Raw genomic sequence first — 20,899 nt, forward strand, 5'->3', positions numbered from 1 at the left:
AAACCCACTGATTTAAAACATGCAGGAATTATGCATGAATGAAGGAAATAACCCAATTTTATTTCAGAATTCTGTCAGTAACTTGCCATGTAACCTAAACCAGCTTCTTTTTATAGTAAAGATGAAAAACATTACAACAGATGATGCTATCAGAGCAAGTATTTTAAAACTGAGGGACATTCAGATATACTTAGAGATCTTCTACTATGTGTGGTCTAACACCCACCATATTAGTATGATACGCAATGTGGAAATGTATCAACAGCAATGACACCAATCCACCTGTAGTAAATACTGTTGACTGCCTACCCAAAAGGCCATTTTCCCCTCTTCCTATGATGACAATGCCCTAACTCGGTTTCTTGTGTTTGCCCTTATCCTCTCAGAAAAAAGGTATCTTGAGCGATCAAAGTGATCTCCTTCTCCTTTCCACTAACTGCTTTAGAAAGAGGAGAATGTTACCCAGTTTGGGTCAATGATTGATGTGAAGAGATGTCCTTCCTGAAATTCTCCCTACCTCTGGACTTACTTTAAGAAATAATAAATCTCCACATTAAGCTACTCTACATTAGGTTTCCTATTTAGCCCCAAAATTCTAGAACCATTAAGTATTTCTCAATATGATCAAAAAATAAGCTTAACTTTTATCTTTTAATATTTTATTTAAAGACTTCAGTTTTAAACATCTGTAAGACATTCATCAATCCATTTATTATTTTACTTTTAACATTATAAATTTAACTTCAAGTGGCAAAGAAACAAAAATATGTAATGAGACTATATTTTAGCAATGCCTTCAAATAGGGAAACCAAACAACTTACTACCACCAAAACAAACCAGCCAACCTAATTTATTAGACATGTCTACGTTTCATTTTCCTTTACATAATATATATATATATTTTTTTTGAAAATTTCATTTTCAAAGAATCAGCCCTTGCAAACAGAGCAAGTCTTTCCACAAATAAAATCCAGTATCTAGATTCTTAAAACTCAAAACCAAATGGAAACGTCTGGTTGTCAGCCAATAGTGTCATGCTCAAGTCAGTTTCATATCACAGGGAATAATCTATAACTAATTTCAGTAGGCAAATTCCAATTCTAAGTATTACTAGAGACTACCATTGTTATTCCCAACTGTTGACAATTGTTTTATTGCTGAATTGTACATGATAAATTTTCTTTGGCAACTTTTTATACTATCAAGTAACACAACTGGACAACTATTAAGGTTTGAATTAACTAAGTATTTTAAAAATTTCAAACTTCATTATAATTATTTAAATGTAATTTCTTATAGATGCATCTATAAGAAACATGCCTAATGTAATATAATGACAACAAAAGAATTGCTAAATAATCATTACTAAAAGCTTTTCAGATCTATGTACAATTATATAGCTGAACTCATACACCAGTGAAAATATAACGTTAGCTCCAATTCACTATCAGACTTTCTGTGATAAAGGATAAAAATTAAATGTAAAAACTAAAGTCTGGGTGTCTGTCAATTTTTCTGGAAGGCTCTTTTAAATGGATTCAAATTGGCCTAAAAATTGGCCAGAATATAATATGAATTCTCACTAATATACCTCATAAAATTAAGCCTATTGATAACTTAATAATTTTTAATTCTTGTTCTACAGAAAAGCCTATATTGGAGGCTTGGCAAAATATTACCAAGAAATTTAAACAGGAAGCTCAAGTCCACATGTATAACTAAGACATCTTTTCTATATATAACAAAATCACCAACTTAAATTATAAATGGCTTCCACTAAATATTACCACTCCAAACTTCACACAATGTAAATTAAAATAGGTATGGTAGAAAGTGCACTCTTAAGCATGTTCACATTACAAAGATAAATGATGAAACTTAGCAAAAATTGAAATAGGCATATATGCAAACATTTGTATGCAAACTTTCATGAGTAAGATATAAGAAATTATTCATCTCCATAATTTATGTACAGCTTGTTTACAATTTAAAACAAGTACAAACAACTGAAAACATTTCTACGTAAAAGCCACAATAAAGTCAAATGAAATACTAAATAACAGTCTTACAAACTGGTCTCTCAAGAGAATAACCACCAAGTATGGTATTCTAAGAAATGCCCTCTTCTTGATCAATCATTTCTGTTTTAACTGAAAAGACATCTGCCAGCATATGTTTTGGAATTTCTGAACCTCTGACTTTCAAGGCATAACAAGCATTCTCCACTTTGGCCAGACTTTGTTTCAGGGTATACAACTTCTTAGAAACCTCATAAGGTCCAGTATTGCCAATGAATGAGAACCCATCATAAACCTGACGTAAAAACTGGCTCACTTCAAAGGGGGTGTCAATGTCCCCATTCCCCACACTGTTAATACACATCCGCATCAACTCTCCAGTTAAATCAGCCACTCCCAGCAGGTAATCAACAGGTGTGATTTTCAGTCTCCAAGTACCAAACTGCTTATCCTGTGCATCAGAGGAGGGCTGGTAAAGAAAACACACACACACAAAGAAAATACAACGTGAAAAAGAGTGAATATGCATGTATTTATTATAAGGTACAAAATCAAGAGCAGATCAGTCATACTAATCTCTAAATAAAAAGATCTTTTTTGTTTAATGACCATTTGGGATGTTACAAGAAGAATTCATGCCCTGGGTAGAAAGTTGAAGTAAATGACTTCAAGATAATTTTGTAATCTAATATACTGTATCATTTTAAAATTAACTATTCCCAACTTCACTTGACATACAAAGTAAAATTAAAACATTCTTAAAAAAAGCCTAATGACTTTATTGCATGACAGTCACTTACTTATTTAAATGACAAATCAGAAAACCCTCCAGGTTTGTGATCCACTCATGTTTTCCTAAGTCACTTAGTCCCTTTCTGGCCTTTTCTATCCCCACTTAGCACTGACCACCATGATTTACTACTCTTTTGCTACATCCTCCTCAGTTCCTTTAGACTCCTTTGTTGTTGGTTTTTTCTGCACCTGCCCAACAAAGACACAAACCTGAATCGCTGTTAAAACCTACTCAGGCTAGCGCTTTATTCAAGTGGCTGAGTACCACCAAACTAAAAAAAAAAAAAAAGAAAAGTAATCACAACTATACAGAGTTGGTACTGCTACAAATACTCACCAATCCCTTTTACTTATTCCTATAGTTCTCTCTCCTGTCTCTTCAAACACTACTCCAAACATTTACCACTCTCTTCAGCCCCCTACACAATCCCAAATCTCTCCACTCTCAGTAGACAATCTTGTCTACTTTCACTGACCTGGCCATTTGCCAGATCACCTGGCACAAGCTCTCTGAATGACCTTATCCTACAAAACAAAACAAAATAAAAAAAACTTATTTATGTCCACATCCATCTTTACCTTCTATCCTCCAGTCTCAGATGATGAGTTGTCCCTCCTCTTGTTTGAGGTTAACTCTTCCAAATGACCTTGACCCATCTCCTCCCACCTCTTCCAGGACCTTGCTTCATAAGGTGTATGCCCTTGGGCAAGTTATTTCATCTCTCTAAAACCTCAGTTTCCTCATCTGTAAAATGGGATAACAGTACCTACCTCAGAGGTTTATTTTAAGGATGAGATAACATTTACCAAGTTCTTGGCATAATGCCCACACAGAGTAAATACTCAATAAATGTTAGCTGCTATCACCGTCACCATCACGTCCATCTCCTCTCTCCACATCAACTTTTCCCTCTCTCTACTGCAGCCTTTCTGGAAGAGGAGAGGCCTACATTATTATTAAAAGTCTGTATGAGACATAGCTGGATGAGGTTGCAATCATACTGGAAGACATTTTAGGTAGAGAGAACTGCAAAGGTGTGCAGGTGAGAACGATGTTGTGTATTTGAGGAACTCATGAGTTATTTCCTTGGGTAAAGTTTAAAATGAGTAGTAGCATAGGATGACTCTAGAAAGAAAGTACATTAAGGAAGGTGAACTTTACCTATAGGTAACAGACAGTCACTGAGAATTAAGCAAGGAAATGACAGAGTCAAAGTTAGGTTTTATTAACATCACTCAGTATCGTTGGACTCTTCAGAGACCATCTGGTTTAATCCTTTCAGTGTAGATATAAAAAGTGAGGTCCAAGAAATGCAGTAGGTAATAGAGCTAGTTAATGACAGAACCAAGTAAGTACCCAAAGTCAGCTTCCTAATTTTTCTGATGCCTTTGAAACAACATCATGACATAAAACTACCTGTTTTATTTTTATTAACTGTTAGGAGAACTGGCATCTTTTTAGAAAGGGTAGATGTATTTTAGACTGCATTTTATAGGTTGTTTATAAAAATAACTTTGGCTTAAGCAAATATTAATGTGCTTTGTTTCTATCATTAGACAGAAAGAGTTCCCTGGTTATGACTAAGAAGTTGATTTTAGAGAAAAAAGCATGTTAAAAATTTAACAAATTTCAACTAATTGTCAAGGAAATAAATTCTGCTTTACTGATAATGTGTATTAGAAATTAGATAAAAGAAAATTACTTGAAATGCAATTTTTCAAGATGTGTCTGAAGTATTTAGGGGTGAAATATCATGGCATCTATAATTGACTTTAAAGTAGTATAGCGAAAAGTATTTTGATAAAGCAAATATGGCAAAATATTAACAATTATTGAATCCAGGTAGTGGGTACATGGGTGTCTGTATGTTACTATTCTCTCTACTTTTCTGTATGTTTGAAATTTTTCCTAGTAAAACATTTTTAAAAATTTAAATGGTCTTGACAATATTCTCAGTAGACAAGTCAGAACAAAATACCTTCCCCTATCAAATTCCCAGAATTTTTAGCACCAAGAATCTTTAGCACTAAAAGGAAAAATTATTTATGAATGCGGTCTTAATTTGAAAAGTATATATGAATTTTTATGACACCATAATCTTTGAATAATTTACTACCCAAATCCTGAGAACAATGCATTTACTCTCAGTTTTTCTTTACATTTTTGCCCTGATATTTCCATTTTGAATTAGAAAGAACTTGAAAGAGGGTGTGGTAACTTCTCTAATATATTTAAGAAGCAAGATCAAATAGGCTTACTTTCTTTCCATAACTCAATCTTCCCTAAATAAATAAAAAATCTAAAGGAATTTTACTTCTCAAAAATGAATGTCCTCCGTAATGAACTTCATATAATTTTAAAAACTGAGAAAGTTGTATTTGTCATGCCAAATTAAGTCTGACCTTTCAATGTTAACATTTTAGTTAATACTCAAGAAAACATTATTTCTACAGCTTCCTCCATCTTCTGCCTGACCATCCTGGCTGAGTAATGTTTAAAAAAGTAATAAAAAATTATGAAAAATTAAGATAGGAAAAACTGTCCAATTGTATCCTTAAGTGTACTGGTATCTCAGGAAGTATCAAATAGTCAAAATCTCACCTTTTGTTGCCTGAATATTACATACTGAAACCCAGGGAAAAAACAGTATTTATTTAAAAGTCAAACTGCAAAAGTTTCTCTTTTCTTAATTCAGAACAGCTACATAATTTTCAGATACAAGCTTTATGAATTTAGTAAGTGATAAACAGCTCTCCGTATATAGTAACAATTTTATATTAACTTTTATAAAGACAACTAGTGAGCACTTACGTGTCATATTCTATACACTGCCTAATTTAAAACTCTGAAATCAAATCCTATAAAACACTCCTTTGAGGTAGATACTTGGTGCAGGGGTTTCTGTAGCATACTTTGAGAAATACTGGCAGAGTGGACAAGGGCACTGGCTTAGATTTCAAAACACCTGGTTTCAAAGTTTAGCTGTCACCCTTAATTAGTTGTGTGGCTTTTGATAAGTTATTTCAACTCTCTAAAGCCTGTTTCCCACTCTGTAAAATGAGGGTGACAATTCTTACCTCATACGGTTAATAAAAAAACTAAATGAGATAGTGCTTACAAAGGGCACATTGTAAATAACACAATAAAACCAAAAGCTGACTTATCAGTAATCACTTAGCAGTGCTTTTGATAAATAGTATTATTTTCCCCCAACATAGCCACAGTTATTCTTGTTCCATCCACTAGCAAAAATTTTTAGAAGGCCATTTCCTTAGTTGGGTATCTATGAAACCACACTTTAGAAAGGACGCTGCCATCTCAATATTCTCAGCATTGTTAGCCAGCAAATCTCCCACCATCACTATACTGTTATATAAATTATGTAATACATGTGAAATGATTTTAAATTCTTACGGTCTTATTTTCTTTTCCATATTCTTCTGTTGTAAATATCAATTGTTTATTAATTTCATCCATACTGATAAGCGATCGTGTTTTGATGAAGTGTTGAAAAGAGACAGCCTCCACATATTCCTGCAGTCCTGAAATACCAACCAAGAAAATTACTAAGGAACAACCATTGAATTAGTCAGACTGTCATTAATAAAGAACTTCAAATTGTTCATCACCTAGCTCAACAAGAGCTTAATGGAGCTGCACCTGGGTGGCTCAGTCAGTTAAGTGTCCGACTCTTGGTTTCGGCTCAGGTTCTGATCTCACAGTTGTGAGATCCAGCTCTGCATCAGGCTCTGCGCTCAGTGTGGAGTCTGCTTCAGATTCTCTCTTCCTCTCCCTCCCACTCGCTCTCTCTCTCTCTCTCTCAAATAAATAAATAATTTTTTTTTAAAGCTTAATGGATGCTGAGTATAATGGTAACACTGGATTCAATACTTAGACTACAAAGAATTACTTGGGGATAGATGGTAAGGATTAGTACTGAACACAACAAACATTTCTGTGACTGAACTTTATAGACAGCTCAAATACAAATGTATTCAAGCTCTTTCTACTTCATGAGTCATTAGTCTTAAAATTCTACTCTCTTTCTACGGAGAAACGTCAAAGATATTTGGGAAAAAAACTGTTTAAAGAATTTAAGAAAATGCTATTATAAAAAGTCTTTAAGGCTTTAACAGAAACTATACAGTGGGCTATTTTTTGCTCCCTGAAGCAGCAAAACAGATAATGATTTAATCAAACAAGGCATAAAATTAAATATCATTTGGATCTTTCTTGAAATTTTAATAGGCAGAAAGCACTATATAATACAGAATTAAGTGTCAAAACACCGTTTTTCTCCTCCTACTCCAGAATGGATCTAAGAATAGGTAACTGTTTTCTGCTTCAGTAATTTAAGTTTAAAAAAAACAAACAAAAAACCTAATGAGCAATACAATTTTGTACCAGATCTAAGTTCTACAAAATTAACACTGAAATAAAAACAAATTTTGGTAAAGGTCAAAAATAGTGCTATAAATACTTTTTCAAGTATTTTAAAACAACTAAAGTCTCTAGCCACAATTTTCAATGTTATTTTACTATGACATAATCTATAAGATGATATTTATAGGGAAAAATATTTCTTAAAATGACTGTTATTGTTGAGAAACTTTGTGTTCTTTGTAAACGCTGTTTTAAAAACAAGAAGAGGAGAATGAATTCTGAGTACAGAAAGAAAATCAGAACTGAGTAGAATCATCACACTCAAGCTGTCTCTCTAACACTTCTTGTGAAGAGCCCTCCCGGTGCTGACACTCAAAGTCAGGCTTGGCAGCAACATTGCCAGACTCACCCCATTGTGGTATCATCACATCAAATGCCACGTAAGGCTCAAAGAAACAAAGGGAAGTAGATGACCTGGTTTTGATAGCAGTAAGAGGAAACTACTAAATGAAAATATCCTGACTCATTTTGAGACACAGTGATGTTAAAGCAAGGTCAGAAATCGGTGCCGTCAGCTGACAGAACAGGACATGATAGAATAGGACACTGTTTCATAAACCATAGCATGCTGAGAAATGAAACAATAAAGTTAAGTTTAACAGAACAGATAACATCTTTTACATTTACAATAAAAAATATTTGTGTAAAATTTTAGTTTTAAGAATAGGTGACCACCCAGTTCTCTTTCCCAAAGACAATCTGTACTTCTCATTTCCTTCCAGAAATAACTTCGTGCACACAAAAGGGAAGAACAAAACCTAAGGACCACTCATTGCATCTCTGAATATGCTCTACCATGGTCAGCTCTTATGAATGGGCTAAACAGAAGATATGTGCACAAAGATTTACATACAAGGGTATTCATCATTATCATCATTACAGCAAAAAAGTAGAAAAAGTTTTTTTTTTTTTTTTAAGATTTTATTTATTTATTCATGAGAGAGAGAGAGAGGCAGAGGGAGAAGCAGGCTCCCAAGGAGCAGGGAACCCGATGCGGGACTCGATCCCAGGACCCTGAGATCATGACCTGAGCCGAAGGCAGACGCTTAACCGTCTGAGCCACCCAGGCGCCCAGAAAAAGTTTAAAAGATCAATAATTGATGTCACTTGTCAATTTACTGTCTCTCATCTCCACTATTTCATTTTTTTTTTTTAAGATTTTATTTATTTATTTGAGAGAGAGAGAATGAGAGACAGAGAGCATGAGAGGGAGGAGGGTCAGAGGGAGAAGCAGACTCCCTGCAGAGCAGGGAGCCTGATGCGGGACTCGATCCCGGGACTCCAGGATCATGACCTGAGCCGAAGGCAGTCGCTTAACCAACTGAGCCACCCAGGCGCCCCGACTATTTCATTTTTTTAATGTTTTAATTTCTTTAAGATTTTATGTATTTATTTGACAGAGAGAGAGACACCGAGAGAGGGAACACAAACAGGGCGAGTGGGAGAGGGAGAAGCAGGCTCCCCCGCTGAGCAGGGAGCCCGATGCGGGGCTCGATCCCAGGACCCTGGGATCATGACCTGAGCAGAAGCAGACGCTTAAAGACTAAGCCACCCAGGCGCCCCTCAGCTCCACTATTTCAGATAATGGAGGTGGACTTTAAAACGTTTCAGCTGGCACAATATTAAACTTTGTTGGTAGAGAGCACTGTTAGGAAAGCAAAGGAGGAAAAAACTCTCTTCCCTGTTGTGTGTCCCTCCTAGCAGCCTTCTCCATGGGAGCAACCAGCTGCTTGAGGCGGCCAGTAGCACACGGCATTTCCTTGAGTGTGGCTTCCCAGTGAGCAGACTTCTCCGCCATTCAATGGGCCATGCCTTCAAGGGGGTGAGGGGTATACACTTCTGGATTTGCTCCTTTCTTAGATGCCCTGCCTTAACTCTGGGGTAGTGGCTGCCCCCTCTGAGATTCCTATACTTTTTAGAATATACTTTTCCTCTTATCAGGTAATCCCTTACACAGTTCATTCTTTACATTAAACTTACACTATTCAAATTACTGTGCAGCTTGTTTCCTGTTGGACCCTGACGAATACAATAGGGAATTAGGAAAATAAATAATTATATTATTTCTTCTTTACCCCTATCACTATAGAGGAGGTATTCTATCTTTTGAGGCCAGTCACTATACCTATAATCAGGATTAAGATGCAATCCCAGCAGGAAGCTTAAAATGGATTCTCCCTTCAATGTTCCACCTTATGTTCTCTATCTGATGCTAATGGTCAATATTCAAACACGCTCAGATCTCTCCCACCTATTGGTCTTCTTTCCTCCCAACTATTGCCCCATCTCTCTTTTCCCCTTCAGAGCTAAATTTCTTGAAGTAGCTGGCTACAACATTCCTCAATAACCTTACCTCATATTTCTCAACCTACTTCATCCTACCCTGAGCCTATCTCTACACCACAACAGCTCTCACAAAGATTATACTATTTAATAAGGTTAAGGGACATTTTTTTCGGTCTCAATCTTAGCAGCAGTCAGCATTTTGACCACTTTAAAGGAGGAATTCTTTGGGTCTTTTTTAAGATTTATTATTTATTTATTTGAGAGACAGAGAGAACACATGGATGAGCAGGGGGGGGAGGGGAAGAGGTTGGAAAAGCAGACTTCGCACTGAGCAGGGGGCCCCACAGGGGACCTGATCCCAGGACCCCAGGATCATGACCTGAGCCAAAGGCAGACACTTAACCAACTGAGCCACCCAGGGACCCCAGAAGGAATTCTTTAAGCAAGTTTCCCTTTGGTCCCTTTCATAGCATCATCTCCTGATTTCCCTTTTTTTCCACCTCTCTGGACATATCTTCTTACTCTCTGCCTCTATTAGTCCCAAGCTCTCTCAAATTCACCTACACTTGGCTTCAATTACCCCTGCCATCCCTCAATTTTACATCTCTGGCTTAGAGTCACATATATTCAAATACATACTTGACAATCCCATCAGAGGGACCTCAAAATCAACATGTCCAACAATGAATTCACAATCTTCCTTCCAAATGCAGTCCCCCTCTTTGTTTTGCCAATTCTAAGGCCTTCCCTGCATCCACTTTTTGACTTCTTCTCATCCATTCTCACACCACTGAATGTTTGTCTTTTTAATAAAGAACTATCCCATCACTCCTCTGCTTAAAGCCCAAATGCTTTCCATGGCTCTCAGAATACAGAGCAAAATCATTAACATGGCTTAATAAGACATGCTTAATTTCATCCCCCACCTACATCAGCCTCAACTAATGCTATAGGCAAGTTATAACTCACAAAAGGTTAAATTTCAAAGATGGGTACACAAACCCATATTTGTGTAATGTCAGAATTGTTCTTAAAATCCTTAAAAACAAAAGTACAAGACTTGTATGTAGTCTACAATACGAATTTTCCGTTAGTATAAATCACTACTTCAATATTTTAGGTATAACCTGTCCCCAAATTCCTACAGTTGGCTTACCTTTCAGGGCCACGTTAAGCAAAAATAGCAGTACTTTAAATGTTAGAATCAAACACAAGTGGCAAGGTTCTTGTTCTACACGTGTTAATTGATAGGGATGGGAGAGAGCATAAGAACTGTGACTGTATCACGTATCAACTGAAGGTGGCAACATAAATTTTCCTGAACCTTCAAGCTAAGGTTGACATTGCCAAGCAATCATTATCTTGGATTAATGGGTATAAGCCAATGTAAGCTTGAAATTGGAGGATAATCACATCTATACACCTATAATCTCAAGCTGATTTGATAGTCAAGGTATGAATTCCAATGGACAATTCAAGGTAGAAGATATCAGAAATGAGGTTATCTCTTAAACTGAACCAGCCTACTCTCTATTCTCCTATGGCAATACTGTGCGTAATGATTAATCTGTCAATTTGGCTTGCTTATGGTGATCACTTGTTTGGTCAAACATCAGTCCAGATATGGCTGTGAAAATATTTTTTTAGATGTGATTAATATTTAAATCAATAAATCTGAATAAAGCAGGTTACCCTCCATAATGAGGGTGAGGAGAGGTTGAAGGTCTTAAGAATAAAGAATAAGGTTTCCCAAAGAAGCAGCAATTCTGCCCCACAACTGCAACAGGCTGTATTTCCAGCCTGCAGATTTCAGATTCAAGACTGCAACAGCAACTCCTTACTGAAATTCCAGTCTGCCAGTCTATTCTGGAAGTTTCATATTTGCTAGCCCCCAAAATCACAAGAGCCAATTCTTTAAAATACATAAATCAATCCCTCACTCGCTCTCTCTGTCCTGCTTCTCTGGAGAATCTCGACTGTGAAATGGCAGAATGGCATACCTGGTAAGGCAGAATGCTTTCGCCAAATGCACGTAACATAAGTGTGTATATAACACAAAACTTCTGTCATCTCTCCTCCTTCTGTACCCTATCATTTTCAGTTCCTCATCTATACTGTGCCCTCTCTCTTGCTTCAAGGGATCTTATATGCTGTTCCCTCAGCATCATTCCATGCTCTCCTCACTCCTTCACCTAATAAACTCTTACTAATCCTTTCAAGTTCCATGAAATGTCATCTTCTGAAGAAACTGCCCGACACCACCCCATTCTAAGCCAAACCCTTATTATATGTTCTCCTAGTACCATATGCCCTTCCTTTATAGCACTAATCAAAGGCGTGTTTAAATAATGTAAAATTCCTTATCTAATGTCTAGCACTGATCCCTTGCTAGGAAGGCAATACCTTGACTACCTTGCTCATAGTTATACCCCTAGTGGCTAATATGTCTTGAGCAAACAGGCAGAAAAACATGATTAAATGAGGTAGGTCCATTTTTTAGAAACTATTTAGTAATTTTATTTTAAATTATGTTTTATGAGAACATTCAATCAAGAGAAAAATGCCCATTTTGAAAAAAACACAAAATATAAATAATTAAAATATATATAATTATAAATTTTTTAAAAAACCAATGGGAAATAGGGAAAACTTGCTACTTAAAACATCAAAAGGATTCTAACCACCTCAGCTCTCTAAGCAAAGTGGCTTAAATCATTCTAGTGGGAACAAATATTGCTGTATTATAAACACTGGCAAGGGCAAATCCTAAGGACTTGATCCTGTTCAAGACTGAAATTCCAGGGGCACCTGGGTAGCTCAGTCGTTAAGCGTCTGCCTTCAGCTCAGGTCATGATCCCAGGGTCCTGGGATCAAGCCCCGCATCGCATCGGGCTCCCTGCTCAGCAGGAAGCCTGCTTCTCCCTCTCGCACTCCCCCTGCTTATATTCCCTCTCTCACTGTCTCTCTGTCAAATAAATAAATAAAATCTTAAAAAAAAAAAAGACTGAAATTCCAGGACCTACTTCATGATGCAGGAAGCAGCCCAGAGTAGATGTCCCTTTGTTTAAGATTCCTGTAAGGACTGTTGGGACATCCAAGGGTAGAAATGGACCTAAATTCAGAACAGGGACCATACAGTTGAAATGCCTTCCATAATCAAAGAAAAATAATTTTAAGTTCCAGAGTTCAACTATGGAGGGAGAGGGGGACAAACAGTGAATACAGCAAACCAGTATTATAAAAACTATTCCTGAATCTTAATGAACTTTATTTAACCAAGAAGCTATCCACAGGAGAACATATGGTAAAACAGTATTCCTCTGTGAATGGAAAAAAATATTTGGCTGAATTCATTAGTTGTCCAATTATTTTATCCAGTTGAGCCAATCCAAAGCATGGAAAACAGTTCCAGTGAATACATTCTTAAAATGAATTGTAGTTAATAAAATCAACTAAGTACAACCAACTTCCATGTCTGCCCCTCAGTTGTAAAACAGAAGTACTAAACACAATGACCTCTACGGTAATTTTCAAATTCAGAATGGTAGGAACTATTCTTCCTACTGAAACATCAGAAAAAAAAAATCCGTTTAGTGAAACTAAACGATATGGCAACTAAATAGGAACGTCACTTGCTTCTGGAACAAAGCACTGCTGAATGACATAGAAATTAATTAACCATGCTATGCTTTTGCTAAAGTGTTTGCATTCTTACAAATAAATGCATATGAAGTAGTATTTAACTCAACAAACAAGGTAAAAACATAAAACTTACCATTTTAAGTGGATATTTTTAAGTGCGTAATTCCATGGCATTCATTCACACTACTGTACAACCATACAACCATCTATTTCCAGAACTGTTATTTTACAAAACTGAAACTCTATACCCATTAAACAACCTCTCAATCCCCTTTCCCTCAAGACCCTAACAACCAGGATTCTATTTTCAGTCTCTGGATTTGACTACTCCATGTACCTCATAGAAGGGGAATCGTACAGTATTTATCCTTTTGTGATCGGCTTACTTCGGTTAGCACAATGCCCTCAGGGTTCATCCATGTTGTAGATTGTGTCAGAATTTTCTTCCTTTTTGAGGCTGTAGAGTATTCCATGATATGGACATATGACATTTTGTTTATCCATTCATCCATCAATGGACACTTAGGTCGCTTCCACCTTTTGGTAGAATATTGCGAATAATGCTGCTATGAACATGAGTATACAAATATCTGCTCAAATCCCTGCTTTTAATTGTTTTTGTATGTATACCAGAAGCCTCCAACAAGACTTTTTAAAAATATAAATAAAATGTGAGTAGTAGCTTACTAAGTCCCAAGTGTCAGTTATATGTAAGATAATGTATCTGGTACTTTACATCCATCTTTTTCATGTACATTATAACCTTACATGACTGTATTACTATTCTTCCTTTATAGATGAACTGAGGCTCACAGACGTTGAGAAATTAAGAAATTCACCCATGTCACAAAGTAAAAAAACATATCTAATTCAAAAGTTCATGTCCTTCCTACCTTACCTGCTTCTTTACATTCAATTCCACATAAAACATAATCACTTTTAATCACTTTTTCTCCCACTAAATCCCCAGTTCAGCTATTCTCCGTGCTTTGTTCAACTTTATTCTCTAGTCTCTCATACCATACTTACATGACTCCATGCTATTCTGCGCCTAAACTGCCTTCTCTCAAATCTTTTTCTACCTGTAAAAAAAGTTTAAATGTTCTGATATGACCAGTCAAGGCATCACTCATTTCTCCATACCCATTACATAAAACTTACACGTCAGCTAATGTTTCAGCCAGCTCTGAGTTATGAACACCTATTTTTTGCACCACAGAGTTTTGAACGAAAGGACGCCTTTCGCCTTTCTCCTTTCACCACCCCCAAAAGTACCTTGAGAAGAGACTCAAATGTTTAGTAAATTCTTTAAAATAATTTCCCCAGTTCTTCCTCACTGGTTTTATGAAACTGTAAGTGCTTTGACAAAAATATTTTAAAATCTGGTATTCAAATGTTCAGAATAATCTAATTATACTTATAGTACTTTGGATTTAAGTCCATTAAGAGAGAAATATTCTTACAAGATTAAAGTTCAAACTGATGAAGTTCAGAATTAGAGGTCCTAAAGTTATCTTATTTATTTTTTATGGGAGAAAAAAGAGGGTACAGAACAACAGCCCTCAAAATTCATCTGTGGTGTCAATCTATTTTAATATGGATGCCTGTCAAACATTGCATTTTCAAGCATATTTAAAGTCATTATTTAAGTTGTCCTTGGAATGTGTTTGATTAAAGTTACTTCAGAGATGAGGTGGCCATTTCTGCTCCATGGCAATTAGGTTTCATGATATACCACACAGAAAGTTCAAGGACATCTGGCCCAAAACACTGAAAAGCAGTTTGGGTCACATCTAGGTAAAAGGATGTTTAAACAAGTTATGTTTCAACTTGATGAAAAGGACATCCGCTATTTTCAGTGAATAATCCCCAAGGTGAAAAATTTCAACCTACTGCCATATTCCATCAAACAATGTCTTCCCCTTCTGCTTTTACCTTGGACGAAATCCAACTAGAATTATTTACAGAATCAGCTGCCAGTAAGAGAGAGGTCTGTAGGTTGCTTTTATGTAATTTGTTATTTTTCTCCTTGTTCCCCTATTAGAACATATACAAGGAAACCCAATTAAAGACTTCTGATTATTTTTACTTATTCTTATAATATTTAAGCAATATATACGTAGTCCAAATCTCCATCAAAAACCATATATAAAGGTAAACAGACAAAACAGATGTTTCATTCTAAATTCAAATTTTGCATCTCAACTCTTTCCAGGCTTTCAGTGCTTTAAAAAATTGCCTGCCATAAGACCCAGCAATTCCACTCCTAGGTATATACCCAAGAAACTGAAAGCAGAGGTTCACACAAAGACTTGTAGACAAATGCAGTACTGTTCACAATAACCAAAGAGTAGAAACACCCAAATGTCCATCAACTGATGAATGGATAAACAAAATGTGGTATATATGTACAATGGAATATTATTTAGCCTTAAGAAAGAATAAAGTGTTTTTTTTTTTTTAAGATTTATTTATTTGTCAAAGAGAGAGAGCACACATGCACGAACAGGGGGAGTGGCAGGCAGAGGGAGAAGCAAGTTCCCGGCTGAGCAAGGAGCCCGATGTGGGACTCGATCCTAGGACCCTGGGATCATAACCTGAGGCACTTAACTGACTGAGCCACCCAGGCATCCCAAGAATAAAGTTCTGATACATGCTACGACATATATAAGATCCTTGAAAACATTATGCTAAATGACAAAAACCAGACACAAAAGGCCACCTATTGTATGATTCTATTTACACGAAATATCCAGAAGAGGCAAATCCATGGAGACAGGAGGTAAATTAGTGGTTGCCAAGGCTTAGGCATATTGGCATGGGGGGAAGAAAGATGAGGAGTGACTGCGAATGGGTAAGGGGTGTCCTTTTGGGATGATGAAAACATTCTGGAATTAGTGGTAACGGCGTACAACTTGTGGTTATATTAAAAACCAGTGAATTATACAATTTAAGTGGGTTAATTTTATGGTGTATAAATCGCATGTCAATTTTTAGAACTGCATTTATAACTATTTTTAAGACTACCACCTGAATTTCTTCAGAAGTTAGCTTTATTAGATCACTGAAATGTTAAAGTCAGATCCAGGTTTGAGTCACATGCCACTCTGCTAAAAAAATCTACCCACAAATACATAAATTATACACTGAAAATACATCCATAAGCCTTAGTCTTATAAAGTACATGCAATTATACTACCAACAGTAAAACTTAAGCACAATTTCATTAATTTGGATTTTGCCTAATTTGGATGTTGTCTATTTGAGCATGGCTTTTACTTTAACAATGAAGAGTGTATGCTGAGAAAGTACTACTGAGTTTTTAACCCAAAATGAGAATAAATTTTAAAAATTTAGCACACTATTACAGATTAATTCTGCTAAATTCTGGAAGAGAAGAGAATAAACATTTGTTAATGGTTATATGCCTTCCATAAACATACTTCAGTTTTCAAATCAACCCAGGAGGCAGCTATTCCTATTCCCACATAACAGGTGAGAAAGCTGAAATTCAAACAGGTTGTATACTGTATGCTCCAAGGTCACAGATCTAAGGAATATCAGAGCAACACATAAACCCAGGATTGTATGATGCAAAGGCTCTCTTTCTACTTCACCCCAGTGAGTAAATTTTATCTGTTTAAAAAGCAAACCTGAATGAGTAGAAAAGTTAATAGTAATCTGGGGATCTTCTAAATCCCTCCAAGAGGACTCTGCTAATACCAAAGGATCCCATTCTCTTCCTATCTCACTTAATCACCACAGTAATCCCTTAAACATCTCCTGCCAGCATTTTCAACTCCCTTGTCCCTTGCAGTGATATTCAAGATATTTAACAGGAACATAACATAAATTATTATATAAATCAGTATAAACCCCAAATTCTAAATACATTCTTTTATTGTCTTACTATATTAAACTATATTTATTATAAAACTGCTTACCAAGTGCCGTAAGATATAAACATAAGTTACTTATCGAATTGTTTCTTGATTTTTAGATGCTGGTGGAAAAGTCTTTTGTTTAATCTGTCTTTCTCTAGCTAAATGAAGCCACTGAGGCATGATTTGATAACATCATCAAACTCTTCCCCTGACTTCCTCCATTAAAATGACAGTCATTCAGTGACTGGGGATCCTGCCTATGTGGGGATTCACAGGCCTGTCTCTACTTCTACTCTCTCCACTACTCATCAAATCTCTGTTCCTCTCTCATCATCCTCACTCTAGTCACTCTAGCCAAGAGATATAAATAAAGGAAGTAGAAGAAAAAGAGAAAGGTTTGGATGTCACTTATCGGGTGGGAGAGGTGTGCTGTCCTTCGGTCATTCTTTAAGACCTAGGGCAGATTCCTCCCCCCAGACCTCTCCCCTCACCATCAGGTGGTATGTCTCAACTGAAGTAAAGCTCTCCTGAACCTACCTCAAAGACTATTACTGCAACCTGAGGAAATATGCTTTGCATGAAATACCTGTTTATATCCCTGGTTCCTGGCAGACTTCCCAAATGTTATCTGCTTGTCCCCTTAGAAAGGGCATTTCTTCAGAGGTTTACAGAAGGGGGGGATCAGCTGCACAATACAAATCCCCCCAACTGCACCTCTGAACTTAAAGCAACTCCCCAGTCTCCCCACCCCAAAATAACATTATTAATTTTGCAGCTTGCCCCCTAGCTGCACTGCACAAAACCAGAAAGTAGGTCATGGGCTTAACTATGTACCTCCCCCAAATTTTTATGTTGAAGCCCTAACTCTGGTGACTCAGAGGATTAATTCAACCTGAATGGTGTCCTTATAAGAAGAGGAGATTAGCATACAGAGACAAACACCAGGGATGCCTGTGCACAGAGGAAAGACCATGGGAGGACACAGAAAGAAAGGGGCCATCTTTATACCGGGGAGAGGCCTCAGGAAAAAATCACCCCTGCCAACACCTTGATATTGGACTTTAAGGCTCCAGAATGGGGAAAAATAAATTCCTATTGTTTAAGCCACCCAGTCTGTGGTATTTTACTATGGCAAACTACAAACTACTACAGTATCTTGGAATCACAGTGCCTGTTTGGCTTAGGAGATAAACCGGATATGTTGAAATTCGTATTTATTGACTTTGCTACTCATCACAGTTAATAATATACTACTTACCAACAGACACAGAGGTATTCTTTTAACAACCAAAATGGCCATAATAGTTTATTGAGCAGAGTATCTTGTCCTATTCTCCCATTGTCATCCTGCTGCAACTAATTAGCAAAACCCTAACCACAAATTAATCTTTCTATCTCATTCACTCCTACTGTTATACAGAAAAGATCAAATTTACTGATCAGGTAAACTTTCAAAAATGATTAACAATCACAATAAATGTCCCTGGTTAAGTTCTGACCCCCACTCCCCTCACAGTCCTTCTTTTATCTCCAGTCTCCCATCAATTCCAAACCACTGCCTCACCTCCCATCCTTTTTCCTTTAGCACACAACAGAAAAAGAGAGATATTAAGCAAAAATTTCCTCCACTGCCTACCTCTATACCCATCCTTAACTGCCCATCTCCGAAGAGGTGGCTTTCCTCTCCTATAAGGCTTGTCAATCCACCTAAGCTCTGGATCCCACCCTCTCCTGGTTCTTCTGGGATCTTATTCTATCAAATATTCTATTCCCTGTAAAGTTCCACAGGACCAAGTCTTTGACTTTCTTCTCAGCCTATGCCCTCCTTGGATAATTTTATTCATATGTATAAACCCAACAGCAGCTGATAAGCTGATGACTCTAAGGCTGTAACTGAAGATCAGTCCTGTATTGTATTATCAGTTCTCCAGACCCATATATCCAATTGCCTATTAGGCAGCTACTTGGATGCCCCATGATTTCCAATTAATCATCCCAAAACTCATTCCACCCTCCAGTTTTCTTCTCTTAAATAACATGCCCATACAACCAGCTGGCCAAACCAGAAACCTAAAGGTTGTCCTGAGACTTTTCCTTTCTCTTGCGCATTTTAAAAAACCATATCCTCTAAGTATGTTCTTCCCTTTCCATCCACATTGCTAACACCAACCTGGAGGCTCTATTCATTTCACACCTAGAATGACGACCATGCCTCCTTACCTCCCTGCCTCTAGCCTTCCTCCAAATAAAATATGAGAATGGCATAAAAGAAAGGCAGACCTGAAATGAGGTCCAAAAGCTAACTCAGTCTCATTAGCTGTGTGAACTAAGGTCATTTATTAACTTTACTACACTTCAATTTCCTATTTGTGAAGAACAGACAACTACCTACACTGCAGGATTTATATGGAATAATTTAAGTGTCTGGACAAGGGCCCTCTGAAACTGTTGAATTAAACTGAAATGAGAATAATTAAAATAAGAATGAGGGCATTATCTTTGGAAAAATAAAGCTCACAATGCATTTGCCATCATTTGTCTTAAAAAAAAAAAGAATGAAGGTGATTAATTTTTGTTAGACAACATTTTCTAACTTCTTTAAAGAAATCAGTGATTTTTCTGTTACTGTTTTCTTTGCAGTGTATTAACTCACATTAAAAGAGGCCATTCTTTTGAAATGTTACCCTAGCCCAACATGCACTATAATTCTAAGTAATGGCAGGGGCGCCTGGGTGGCTCAGTCGTTAAGCATCTGCCTTCGGCTCTGGTCATGATCCCAGGGTCCTGGGATTGAGCCCCCCATCGGGCTCCCTGCTCCTCGGGAAGCCTGCTTCTCCGTCTCCCACTCCCCCTGCTTGTGTTCCCTCTCTCGCTGTGTCTCTCTCTGTCAAATAAATAAATAAAATCTTTTAAAAATAAACAAATAAATAAATAATAAAATTTTAAAAACTAAATAATGGCAAATTATATTAATGGAACACTACTGTTTATCCTATTAAGGCATATTAAATTAAAATAGTTTGTCGTGGAATAAGATGCTCTTTGACTTGGTGCATTTGTACAAAACTAAGCAAGAAGCTGTCTCTTCCATGTTCCCTACTTAGCTCCATCCTTATCAACTGACAGACCTTAGCTCAAAAAAGTAGCTTTCTCAAGCAGGATTTCAGAAAATAGGAATGTTCAAAGGTGAAAAGAGAAACTAGGCTAAAAGACCTCATACTTGGACAGTCTAAGTTGTACGAACCAGACATTTATCTAAAAGAATGTTTACAAACGGAGTTTTTGTAACCCAGAAAATGCCTATAGAGACTTTCTCATAGTCATACTATTCACCACAGGGGTTTGCACTATGACATATACACTTATTAAATTGTGATTTTGTTTTAAAAGATTTTATTCACCCATTTGACAGAGACAGAACAAGCAGGCAGAGTGGCAGGCAGAGGGAGAGGGAGAAGCGGGCTCCCCACCAAGCAGAGAGCCCAACATGGGGCTCGATCCCAGGACCCCAGGATCATGACCTGAGCCTAAGGCAGATGCTTAACTGACTGAACCACCCAGGCACCCCTAAATTGTGATTAAAATAGTCAGGAAAAATGTCTACTGAACCATCTCACATTTAAATGCAAATTTAAACTATTTTACTTACATGTATAGGTAAAATTAACGGAAGTACGAGTCTCTTTAACCAAATATAGGATCTGAGATAGTCAAGTAAAAGCCTTTGGCTTTGGAAAAAACAATTATAGGAAAAAGCACTAAATACTAGCTATCAGAGAAGAGGTGGTCTAGCAGAAAATGTATCAGAGCAGATGAAACAAATCAGATTTCA

The 20,899-nt window shown here is 36.8% G+C and overlaps 1 protein-coding gene across 2 annotated transcripts in view; it reads right to left on the reverse strand.

Moving 5' to 3' along the window:
* Positions 1 to 642: 642 nt before the first annotated feature.
* TSNAX (translin associated factor X) overlaps positions 643 to 20,899 on the reverse strand; it is a 33,254-nt gene continuing 12,997 nt past the window's right edge. For both annotated transcript variants that reach the window (XM_021696087.1, XM_021696088.1), the window contains exons 5-6: positions 6,227 to 6,354; positions 643 to 2,488 (exon numbers count right to left, since the gene is read on the reverse strand). In XM_021696087.1, the coding sequence (XP_021551762.1) occupies positions 2,111 to 2,488; positions 6,227 to 6,354 (506 nt within the window). In that variant the 3' untranslated portion in view covers positions 643 to 2,110. The remainder of the gene's footprint in view (positions 2,489 to 6,226; positions 6,355 to 20,899) is intronic.

Source organism: Neomonachus schauinslandi, chromosome 6 (genome assembly GCF_002201575.2).
Source record: "Neomonachus schauinslandi chromosome 6, ASM220157v2, whole genome shotgun sequence".
In the NCBI taxonomy this organism is placed as follows: Eukaryota; Metazoa; Chordata; class Mammalia; order Carnivora; family Phocidae; genus Neomonachus; species Neomonachus schauinslandi.